The sequence below is a fragment of the Oncorhynchus masou genome, chromosome 27 (genome assembly GCF_036934945.1).
Source record: "Oncorhynchus masou masou isolate Uvic2021 chromosome 27, UVic_Omas_1.1, whole genome shotgun sequence".
Classification (NCBI taxonomy): Eukaryota; Metazoa; Chordata; class Actinopteri; order Salmoniformes; family Salmonidae; genus Oncorhynchus; species Oncorhynchus masou.
The window spans coordinates 31,741,380-31,754,363 of record NC_088238.1 but is presented as its reverse complement, the minus strand read 5'-3'; the positions used below and the strand labels follow the sequence as shown (position 1 = coordinate 31,754,363).

General features: G+C 42.3%; 1 protein-coding gene across 13 annotated transcripts in view; it reads right to left on the bottom strand.

The window, feature by feature from the left end:
• LOC135516005 (transcription factor EC-like) overlaps positions 1-12,984 on the bottom strand; it is a 51,114-nt gene that overhangs the window by 12,397 nt on the left and 25,733 nt on the right. For 3 of the 13 annotated variants that reach the window (XM_064939950.1, XM_064939951.1, XM_064939953.1), the window contains exon 1: positions 5,736-7,659. The exons of 9 other annotated variants lie outside the window; for them this stretch is intronic. In XM_064939950.1, coding sequence (XP_064796022.1) covers positions 5,736-5,792 — 57 coding nt within the window. In that variant the 5' untranslated portion in view covers positions 5,793-7,659. Of the gene's footprint in view, positions 1-390; positions 1,314-5,735; positions 7,660-12,984 lie in introns of those variants that run through there. One more of the 13 variants, XM_064939952.1, reaches the window with a different exon arrangement.

The window sequence follows — 12,984 nt, the reverse complement described above, 5'->3', positions numbered from 1 at the left end:
AGTGCAGTCTCAGAGAGAGCATTGATAGTGTAGCAAGTCGTGAGTCATGTTGAAGCTGTTTCGTCAAATTGTTCTTAATCATCTTAATCATGTTTTACCCCTGAACACAAGACATGTCCTCTTGACTTCTCAAGCAAATCATGGACAAATCCAACCTTAAACAGTCAGTAAGAAGATGATTTACCATAAGTGTAAAAAGTTGTAACAGTAAGTAGAGCACGAGCAGATGTCCCAATGTAGTATCCTTCAAATATCTATGCCCTAAATGTATACACACACCATACAACTACAACCAACTTACTAAACCAAGTATGAATATCTCAACAAAGTGTCCAAGTCGACTCCATTGATGTATGTATACTGATGCTATTGCTAAACATTAATCCTTACATTGGAAACTCGGGCTCCGTCTCGCATCTTGTAGTAACTACAGTCACTTAAGTGTGGCATTCTCAACGGTCAGAGAGAGAGAGACTGTCTTCAGGTCTGGTCTGCTAGTTGTAGAACAGCTCAAAGTAGCAGTAGGATTGCGGTTAAGCTGCTGCTATCCGGTGGCTATCCTGGTGAGTTGATATGAGTTGATATGTTGAGGACTGTCCCCTCCTGTCCTCAGCCACTGTCTTTATAAACTTCTTAAGGCTCTGCACTAAATTTGCTAATTAGGCGAGAAGCCGGGCTATCCCTTAGTTTCCCTCCATGATAATCACTTCAAACAGAGTCTCATCAGATTACCCCCGGGTTTGATCCCAACAGGATATCTGCCTATGGCTTTTGCCTATATCTCGACTAATTCAACGGGACCGCCCTGTTTCTGTTTGGGAGTTATCGGCCAATCACGATCGACCCCTAGTCCGGACTCTCTACGATCTCCTTCGGGGGTCTAGTAGTTGACTCTAGCACAATTGGTTCTTTCTTGTTCTTCTTTTTTAAATAACTTTGGAGGGCCATTTGCACCATGACCCCTCCTTTGGCTGCTCATTGTCTCTCATTGTCTAATGTCAATTACTCCAAGAATAACCCGAGATGGACTATATCTGGGGGCTAATTTTAGTACTGTAGCTATCGTGACCCTATGTTTATCCTCTTGTCTAAAAAATGTTTTACTCTTGTCTAGGGCTATAAAAGAGATCATTGTAGTCGTTTTTTTAAATTGGTTTACCGTTGCCTCAGCATTTTGGGAAGAATTGGTTGATTGATTATTAGGTCCACTGGATGAATTGGGTTTTAATTTCTACTATCAGTGAATTCCAGTGAGAATTTAACGCCTTTACTGGAAACTATTTGCCTTGCTGATTGAACTCCTGACTGTAAACGTTTGTCTCCTTTTAGGAGTAGCTTCTGGCTTTCCTAATCATTCCTCGTTCATTCAATACAGAGAAGAAGCAACTCAGGTCAACGTACTAGAGTTGTGAAGTTGTAATCCTGGTCATCATACAGGAACATTCAGAATGACCTTTTTTTTTTGCCCAGAACACAGCAGACAACCGTGACCACTTGCTACCCTTTACTCGAATACTAGCAACAACATCTTGAGGTTGTACTTTTTTTTTTTACAAATAATCTAAACAAAAGTACTATAGAAGCACCTGATTTGACCACAGATGCACATTTTGCACAGGATTTTTGGTCAACACCAGGTGCTGTCGTCTGTCGTCCACATAGCTCACATAGATGACTGGCCCTGCTTAGAATGGACTCCCGCACGACAGTACTGAACTTGTCACCAATGAAGAGAGAGACCAAGTCTCATCGCTGGCAACTAAGGGCTAAACAAGGTGCCATTTGTTACTCAATCAACATTTTTCCACAGCGGATGGAAAAGCCTGCCAGCGTACTACACTCAGCTTGTTGTCTGAAGAGATAGAGGTTGTCCTTGGATTAATAGCCTTCTCTCTACTGTACATGCAGCAGGAGACACGCCTATTAGGTCGTTAGGGGACATCTAATTAGATTCCTACCAAGTAATGTATCTTCTGTCACTAATGCGCGGCACGACAATGACAGGGCTGTGCATGAAGACAAGACACACTTGACTAGGCACAGAATAAGATATCTGCCTGGAGAATCGGCGATGTAAAGGTTTGTATATTACTTTGACACTCTTGAAAATGGAAGAGTTTATTCTATTCCACTTGTTGGAACTGATTGTGACGTCCCTTCTGTCATTCAGTGGATTGTCGTGATCAGAGTCATATATTTAAAGAGTTAGGCCGACTTTTAGAATTGTGAATATTGTTCTAATTCTAGGCAAATCAGTTACGTAGCATTGTTTGAATATTACCCATGTAATGTAAATATGGAGCTAACATGGCTGCCATAGAATGTTGAAGTGTCTTGTAAATGCATCATCATTTATACAACGGCTGGGTCTAATCCTAGATGCTTTGTGGTTAAAATTGCATTCCAGACGGTTTCTATTCCACAAGGTACCAGTGGCCAAAGCAATGACGTTGAAATGCCTATTTACTCTGTTCCATCTCACTGCGCAATCCACTGTCTCATCAGCCCAGCCAGGCAATTTAGAAACTTGATCTCCTCTATAAAAACATCTAGACATTATCTTACATTTCTTTTAGACTAGCATTTGGCTTTCAACACCGGAGATTTGTACAAACTTTGCTGTCGGTCTCTGCCAACATCTGCGACATTGTTTGAATATTGAAATTCGATCTCCAGCTGTCCCATAGTAATGCACCTCTCAGGACGAGACAGACAAGCAGACAGTTTATCTCAGCCAGTCGAAATAATGAATCAGTTAGCATAATTTTTATGGATATATACAATGAAATTTCAATAGAAAACTAAATGCAGCTTGTTTGCAGTCTTTCCAGCATCAGTTTGAAGTGATTGTGCTAGCTGTGTTGTTGGCTAGCTTCTCTGAACAACAGTGTCCTAATGAGTATGCACATTTTCTATGCCAGGCGAAATCGCACATCATTAGCTCATTGTTATGAATGTACACCAATAAATGTCACTAAAAAAAACATCTTAAACAAATGCAAATGCAGCTACTTTGCTGTTTGACGTGATGGTCAGTTAGCCGTAGTTGGCTAGCAAGCAAGGGATAAGAACTTTGCCAGCCAGTATGGCAATGGAATATTTAGAACAAACGACTAGGTCGCGTCCATATACACAGAACAGAAAGACTTAACGACTGGGTCACGTCTCTGGAACCCTGAACCGATAGAACGAACAACCAGCCAGCCTAGGTAGCAACCTTAAGTTCGTGTCGGGACTATATTGTCACGTCTGCTCCCACACCCACACACCCTATTGGTTTGGATATCGCGTATAATTATTTTCTTCTATGTCAAAATGACCCAAAGTCAGGTTTGTTTGTGCACTTGACCCATGCCATTATTCTGTCCCACTGTACAAGATACGTAGTTGAGTGCTCTCCATATCATTCCATTAGCATATACATCATCAAGCAGTATGCCTAACAAACATTGGCACTGTAGATGTACTGTAGGCCTGAGGCAGATATATTTTGTACTCCCAATGCTTATGATTGAATCAGAGCATAAATTTGTTGTTGTTTCGTTTGTTTTTCTAATGGCTGGTGGGGAGAATATCCATGAGAGCTTTGACTCCTATTAGGACGGCAGCTGTGCCCACTTCATAACTTTGTTTTCACTGCTTAAGCCACTAAAACGAGGAATGTCTCACAGGCAGAGAAGAGAGAGACAGCTTACTGATCTGATCCATGGATCACTCTCGGACTGACTCTTACTGTCTGTCTCCTGTATAACAGATCACATTATTTGACACGACATAGCTGTGATGGCACTGAAAAAGTAAGTGCATCATGTTTATGAAATGTTCTGTCGGTTATGATAAATGAGAGTTAAATGGGATGCGCAGTATGTCAAAGTCAACAAGACAACACTAATGTATGGACAGATTCAGGCTTCCCATTAAATGAGCTTTTATGATGAAGAGTGTCATAAAAAAATTGGGCTAAAAACATTTTCAAGACGAAACTTGGTAAAAAAAAACATTCACATTCTAACGACATCACGTAAGGCCGTGCAAAAGTTACTAAGAAAGCTTTAAAATATAAAATTAAGTTAATTGATGTTTTTAACGTTTAAAGGTACTCTACGAGCTGTACATAATATCCATACTCAAATCTACTTTAAATTGTGACAAAGTTGCACTGATTTACCTCGGTATGTGCGTTCTCCTTGAAGTCAGACAGTGAAGCCCTGCAGTAGCACAGTGATCTATGGCCTTTGATGACGCCTCTGTATGTCACAGAGCTCACTAGTGTTCACTATTCTAGATAGCCAGCTATTGTTTAACTCAGTTTCACCTTTACACAAGTTCTTGTTTCACTTCAGACTAATCTGGATTATGAAACACTGGGTTTTTATTACAGTTTGGACAGGATTTTTCAATTCTGGACGTAACTGTTGGGATTAATTTCTACTATGAATCCCAACCTTTAGTGTTATAAAGCATTAAGTATTGTGAAGTAATACTACTACATTAATGCTATGCAGTAATGCTCTTTCTGTGGTGTAAATATAGAAATGGATACAGACCTACAGTGGGGAGAACAAGTATTTGATACACTGCTGATTTTGCAGGTTTTCCTACTTACAAAGCATGTAGAGGTGTGTAATTTTTATCATAGGTACACTTCAACTGTGAGAGACGGAATCTAAAACAAAAATCTAGAAAATCAAATTGTATGATTTTTAAGTAATTAATTAGCATTTTATTGCATGACATAAGAACTTGATACATCAGAAAAGCAGAACTTAATATTTGGTACAGAAAACTTTGTTTGCAATTACAGAGATCATACGTTTCCTGTAGTTCTTGACCAGGTCTGCACACACTGCAGCAGGGATTTTGGCCCACTCCTCCATGTGGACATTCTCCAGATCCTTCAGGTTTCGGGGTGTTCTTGGGGTTGTACTCGTCCTTCTTCTTCCTCCAAACACGGCGAGTGTCTTTTACACAGGTAACGAGTTCAAACAGGTGCAGTTAATACAGGTAATGAGTGGAGAACAGGAGGGCTTCTTAAAGAAAAACTAACAGGTCTGTAAGAGCCGGAATTCTTACTGGTTGGTAGGTGATCAAATACTTATGTCATGCAATAAAATGCAAATTAATTACTTAAAAATCATACAATGCGGTTTTCTGGATTTTTGTTTTAGATTCCGTCTCTCACAGTTGAAGTGTACCTATGATAAAAATTACACACCTCTACATGCTTTGTAAGTAGGAAAACCTGCAAAATCAGCAGTGTATCAAATACTTGTTCTCCCCACTGTATATGGAACACGACAGATATGTTCTCAGACATGGTTTCTGTGGATATTGCTGAGCCAGCTAACCAGTTAATAGCTGTGACCACACATCTGAGATTGTATAGGAGGAGAGATAATTCCACACTGAGTATAATTGCCCTTTTTTGGAATGTCAGTCTTGAAGATCATGCTTTATGGAACTGTGTGTGTAGTATGTGCATGTCTAAGTAGTAAGTGAGTATTATATAGGTCACACAGAAAATGCCATTACAATAACCCACCATACATAGATACCCCATCAACCAAACAAAACACTTTCACTTGCATCCAAGCACAAGATCTGCGAGTACCTCCATATACATGCAGTATCCTGGGTGAGACTGCAGACACCCACCCCTCCCCATTTTTCTCCCTCTCTCTTTCCCTATTTATCCCCATCTTTCCCTCTCTCCTCTGCCTGCTGTTGTCACCTACCGGCAGTATCTGGATCTCAGTCAGAGTGATCACTTTGACCACACAGGATCGACTCATGGCTCCGAGAGTGACGGCCTCCGCCTACAGAGACGACTCAGGCAACAGAAGAAGAAGCACTACCGTACTGCCTGTCTGTCAGGATCCCAGAAACAGAAAAAGGAGAAGAAGAGTGGAGCTGCCATGTGCGCTTCCTGAGCTTTGCTGAAACTAACGTATGTCGTTCCAGGAAAGGAAGGTATGACACATCAGCTTTTTGGAGAGCAGGTCCACTTCCTTTAAGTGTGTGTGGGCGTGCGTGCGTGAGCCAAGCACTCATTGCAAACCCTAACATTGGTTTGGAAAAGGCCTGACTGTGGCAGAAATACAGATGGCAGTTGGTCTGAAGCAGGCAGGGGGGGATAGTTCTGTGTTCCTGCCTCTGACTTGCCACACTTTCCTGCCTGAAACCCTTTCAGCTCTGATTAGCACATTCCTCCCAGGTTATCTCACTGACACTCACTTCCCCAGGAATCCCTTTACTACACACACACACAAACACACACAGGTCTCACTGGGCATTCAGAAGGCATTGTGCTTACCAGAACCTCTCTGTACCAGAAGTACTGAGGACAGCAAAGTGGAAGCTTGTGTGACTCAACCTCTTGATCCTGTAGCATCAGATAATGCCAAAACGTTCATCGAAATGTCCAAGCCAACAAACACCTGGTCTGGGAAATGGATTCTTACATTAGGGAACCATATTTCAGGAATGAGACTGATGGTATTTTTTTTAATGCTTTCTCACCCAAATATTCTGCAAAAACATTGTGTTGTGTCTGTTTGCCAGTATAGCTTAATTCTCACTACTTCAGTCGATGTCAGCTGTATCAATATGTGTGATGATTGAACGCCCTACTAACTTTAGACACAGTTAAGTAAACGTATCAGAGCTGAATTTAAGTACAGCAATAAGGGTTCAGATGCCATTACAATGAAGCAGATAGCAAGCACATGGTCTTTGGAGTGCATGCTTAACTTGACACTTAAATGCTCAATCGTGGCCATGTCTCGCAGTGTCGTAAAGAAGCATGTTGTTGTGAATTCGTTTTCTGATGGGAGGCTTGTTTGTGACGTAAATAAACACACATGTTTCTGGGCCTGAATGGTTCATGATTTTATTATTGTGGGAAATCCTTAAACTGATACCGTTAGGCTACTGGCCTTAGTGGAGTCATTGTGTTAACTGACAGTTTTAATTATCTGAGTAAATGAGCAGTCGAATTGAAGTGACACTTTAGCAAATGTTTTAGTATCATTTTGTTCTGCATTTAGTGGACAGGAAGTTCTCAGCTGGGAAGGAAGTTGGAGTTCTCAGACAAGTGCTTGTTCAGCTCTCTCTCTCTCTCTGTGTGTGTGTGTGTGTGTGTGTGTGTGTGTGTGTGTGTGTGTGTGTGTGTGTGTGTGTGTGTGTGTGTGTGTGTGTGTGTGTGTGTGTGTGTGTGTGTGTGTGTGTGTGTGTGTGTGTGTGTGTGTGTGTCTGTGTGTGTGTCTGTGCGTGCGTGCGTGCGTGTGTGTGTCTGTGTATGTATCTTTGTATGACCCCTTATGCCGACGTCTATTTTCGCCACTGCCAAAATTCCTGGTTGGCCATTTTCCATTCATCTTGGGGCCCATCCAGAATGCTCACCTTTGTTAGTCCCACACACCACAGCAGATATATTTAAAACATGAGCAAGGTACTTCCTGTAAGAGTTGGCCTGCTTCTGAGACAAGACTTCAAAGTCCTGCTCCCACATCTAAGGGCTGTTTTATCCTGCTAGAAAAGGAATGCATAATAGCCGCTGCACCTCCCTTTAATGATTCATATAGAAATTAAATATTACAGCCACTTTAACGTCAGTGTTATATGTGTGCCTAACTGTTACCTTGAGCTTGATGTTGGTATAGGAGTAGGAGGATAGGAGGATCTCCCTGTGATGTGCCTGTATTGGAAATGTTGACCTTGTATTCGTACGTTTCTTTACAATGCGCATGTACCGTAGCCTACTGGGAATAGAGAGATGTCTACTGTGTAGATGGATATAATGTTGATTGGTTTTAATAAAGACTTGCTTGTCCATACCAATCACAATATCTATTGTACAACATGCAAAATCCGACAGCATGCAATAGATATTGTAAACTTTGATATGAGTGAATTAGGAATGTCATTGCATTTCTCGAATGCAATATAACATTTTAAGGGAGGTAGATTTTTAATTCTAGATAAACCTATAATTAGCTAATTGGTGGCAATATCTTTTGTCCAACGCATATCTTTCAGTTCTGTTTTAATCATCCATAGCCTAAAGAGGTCATCAAACACTGAATGACCCTTTGGCTAACTAACAGTACCATCCACACAGACACACATGCACACACACACACACACACACACACACACACACACACACACACACACATGCTCATACACAAGCACACTCACACGAATCAAGCCTTTTGAAGAAGAGGAGCAGCAATGTTACAAACAATGTCATACACTCCTAATAGGTTCTTAGGGTGAAGAGGGGAGATGAACGAGACCGTTCTTCTTTAGTCATTTCGCAGGAGATGTAATTACAGTGAAATGGAGTAATGTGATTTTCGCCCTTAAATCAATTAGGCCGGTCCGTCCCTGTCATGGATGACAAGAGGCTGTTCACATGGACACCTGAGAGCTAAGGCATCTAGGTTCATCTTCCTCCCTCCCTTCTTCCTTCTCTTTGCTTCAGTTTAAATGACTGAGATTAGAAGGTAGTTTGGAAATTTGGAAGGTATGCCAATTTTCCTGAGAACCTAACAGCGCCAATGAGAGGCGTGCCTGTATGGATCTCCCTGTGATACGCTTGTCTTGAACTAGGGTAATGAGCTGCTATAGTAGGGGAGAACCGGGCCAAAAATAACACTTTCATCATTACTCAGTGATCGATAGAGCTAGAAACACCTTATTTTATGACAACTTATATATGTCCTCTACCATTAGCAGCTGTAATTTCATTTCTATGAGTTTAAATTAAATAGACTGTCACGCCCTAGTCTGTTTCACCTGTCCTTGTGATTGTCTCCACCCCCTCCAGGTGTCGCTTATTCTCCCTGGTATATTTATCCCTGTGTTTCCTGTCTCTCTGTGCCAATTCGTCTTGTATGTTCAAGTCAACCAGCGTGTTTTTTCCCGTGCTCCTGCTTTTCTTTTCTTTTTACTAGTCCTCCTGGTTTTCTTTTCTCTTTACTAGTCCTCCTGCTTTTCTTTTCTCTTTACTAGTCCTCCTGGTTTTGACCTTTGCCCGTTTCTCTGGACTACTTTCCCGCCTGCCTGATCATCCTGCCTGCCCTGACCTCGAGCCTGCCTGATCATCCTGCCTGCCCTGACCTCGAGCCTGCCTGATCATCCTGCCTGCCCTGACCTCGAGCCTGCCTGATCATCCTGCCTGCCCTGACCTCGAGCCTGCCGCCTGAGCAGCCCTGCCTGATCATCATCCTGCCTGCCCTGACCTCGAGCCTGCCTGATCATCTGCCTGATCATCCTGCCTGCCCTGACCTCGAATCTGCCTGATCATCCTGCCTGCCCTGACCTCGAGCCTGCCTGATCATCCTGCCTGCCCTGACCTCGAATCTGCCTGATCATCCTGCCTGCCCTGACCTCGAGCCTGCCTGATCATCCTGCCTGCCCTGACCTCGAATCTGCCTGATCATCCTGCCTGCCCTGACCTCGAATCTGCCTGATCATCCTGTACATCTGGAACTCTGAACTGGTTTTGACCTTTTGCCTTTCCACGACCATTCTCTTGCCTACCCTTTTGAATTGTTAATAAACATCTTGGACTTTAACCGTCTGCCTCCTGTGTCTGCATCTGGGTCTCGCCTTGTGCCTTTATATAGACAGAGAACAGAACAACTGCACCGTTACTTTTGTAGCTGTCGATGGGGCGGGAGTAACACAGCCTTGGGACAGAAGTAACAGAGGGCGAGAAGTGAGAGAAGAGAAGAGATGTTTCTGGTTTGTAATGCACATTACTTCCAACAAATGTACCTCAGCCATAATTTCATGTTTCATGTCCATTTTGAATAGTTAATGCTAAAGGTTCGTAATTTATGAAAATGAACCATGCGTCCATATCGCAACGTTGGACAACCACAATATTTTGCCTTCCAATATTAATCAGATTAAAATTGATCACCTAATAGCTATGTTAACCATGATTTCCATATCTCACGTTAATGGGAATGTAATAGATGTTTTTCACCATTTTCAATGACTTCATGCTTAGCCCTACCAATCAGGTGCGCTCCACCTTGTCATGCACACTCCTCGTGTCTTGATAAAAATAAAACATCTTTGTTCTCCTCACAGACAGACATAAAGGCCCTGTACATGAGTTGTGAATGGGGTTTTCAGGTGTTTTTATATTCACTATCGTTTTTGAAAATGATAAGATATACTGTTGAGATGCTACTGAAAGGCCAAAGACCTGCTGTTAAAATGCTGCTGATAGTCGACAAATGGTTTGTTGAACACCTGTAGATGAACTACAGACAGACTTTGACATGTTACTGATAGTCCATCTGTAGATACTTTACAAACTATCCAAATAAAATGTTACTGATTAGAGAAGCGGGATCAACATCAACTACAGAATGCATCAACACAATTTGAGGGCTCAGAATGTCCCCTCAGTGTCCCTCTTGTCACGGAACATTTTACCTTTACAATTCAGTCATTTAGCAGACACTCTTATTCAGAGCGACTTACAGGAGCAATTTGGATTAAGTACCTTGCTCAGGAGCACATTGGCAGATGTTTCACCTAGTCAGCTCGGGGATTCGAACCAGCGCCCTTTCGGTTACTGGCCCAACACTCTTACCCACTAGGCTACCATCAAATGGCTATAGTTGTTCTTGTCATTACTCAAGCACGAACAGCTTTAACTTCAGGAGGTAATAGTGTGACACTTCTGAAGCATAAACCTCCCTGGTGGTACTGACGAAACCCTCACCTCCCCCTGAATCACCAAATGGCCATCTCCTGCCACATGACTCCTCCACTGACCCTCAGACACAAAGCTGCCCAGCGCCACAGAGCAGTGGCTTATGGGTAAACTGCTGTGTCTGTGTCTGCAGTTTTAGGGGGCATCTTTGTCCCTAACCTTGGCTGAGCACTGGGTTGACCACTCGTCTGGGACTAAATGGATCCTCTTTATTGTCATCCTCTGGGTGAGATTAGGAGAAGTGGCGTTGCAGGCTACTTTAATCTGTGTTTTGGCAGAGAGGGAAGGGGAGTACAAAGAGGTCACTTCTATAACATTGAGGTCCTAAGATATGCACTCAGGAAAGAGATGTCGATACCGTAACTCGAGCAGAGCACAATTTCATGGAACAAATGTACTCAAGTTTTTTTTCACTTCCAAGAAATATACTTGTATAACAGAGTAGGCCGGTGTGATGAGCTATAGGAAGATGGGTTCATTGTAATGGCTGGAATGGATCAATGGAAAGGTATCAAACTGATCAAACATATGCAAACTCCATTGATGCCTTGCCATTCATTCCAATCCAGGTATTACACTGAGCCCAATCCTCCTATAGCTCCTCGTACCAGCCTCCACTGCTGTATGATATATTGTATATTTTCTTAAGTAGATGTTCCGATAGCAAAGCAGTAGTCTGAAAAGAATGCATGTCAAAAGCAGACTGAATACTATCATTGTAGTACTGTATACATAACGCAATGATATTTTCACTGATGGCCTCTCCATTGACAAAATCTATTTTCACAAATTGATTGAATTTGAAGGGGTAAAAAAATGCAATACTATGTCTCATTGTAACCACCACCATTTTATTGTTCTACTTGATGTAATATTTTACCACGCTAAGAGTCAAGCATTTTATGCTCTTTTTTTCATTTTTTATTTAATTATGCAGGTCAGTTAAAAACAATGTCTTATTCACGATGACGGCCTACCAAGAGGCAAAAGGCCTACTGTGGGATGAAAAGAAAATGTATGACATAACACAGAATCACGACAAGAGAGACACCAGAACACTACACAAAGAGAGACCTAAAGACAACAACACAGCATGGCAGCAACACATGACAACACAGCATGGTAGCAACACAACATTGTTTACATTGTTACGCTGATTGTCAGGCTGAACACAACCAGTGCACATTTAATGCAATAGGTTTTAACCAACCCTGGCTGGTCTGTCTTATTTCAGGAACAATTAGGAAAACAGCGAGCTTCCGCTCAGAGCAGAAAACGATCTGATAGAGGTAAGAGAATGGAAAGCAATTGGTCCATTTTACACCAAATGTCAGGGTAGATGAAATGAGAGTGAACTATTAGCTGACCTGTCATGGCTGTCTGATTCTGGGAAGCTCAAGCTGCTTTCCTATTGTTTTGATTTATCATCTACTCTGTGACTGAGGGAGAAAAGCTGACAGCTCACAAAAAAATGGTTTCATTTCAACCAGGGTGATATTTACTGCGCCTTGTGAATAATATTCCATTCAGAGTTACTAAAAGCAGCCCTGCCTGGCTTATAAGGTGGAGACTGGAGATGGGAAAAAAAGCGATGGTCGCATCCCTGCCTTACCTCCTCCCCCAACTGACCTTTTGGATCTCCCTGGAGTAAAATCCTCCTCCAAACTTTTGAAAGTGCACATTAAATATATATCTGGGCTAAATCTGCAAGCCACCGTTCAAAACCTTTCACTCGATATATTCATTACGCCCCCCCCCCCCTAATCTGATTGTGGGAAATTAAATAATGCAATAGCTGTTTAATGAGAACTAAGCAGAACATTTGATCAACTTTGACCTTACAGGAACAAATAATATGTGGTTTGTGTGTGGCGGACAAAGGCGCTTTTGTCCTGAGTGTCTTTGGTCCCCTGTCATGGCACAGTTGGATGTTTAGAGGGGGAGAGGGAGACAGAGCGCACGCGCACACAGGAGGGGATCTGTGCTACCCAGAGGCACCCAGGCTGAGGTTAGAAGCTACCGGTGAGCCAGTGAAAGCGGTGAAGGATAGGGGGGAGGAAGTAGAGTAGATGGGCACCCTGTACCCTGTCTTGTTGCGAGGTGGTTACTGTGTTGTAGAAGCAAGGGGGAAACCCACAAACATTGTAAAGACATGAGGATTTGAGAAAATATCGTACATTTAAATCGTTATTGTGGTTAGGCTCACAAGACACTGTTTGGATGTTTACTCAGATACTGTGAAAAAA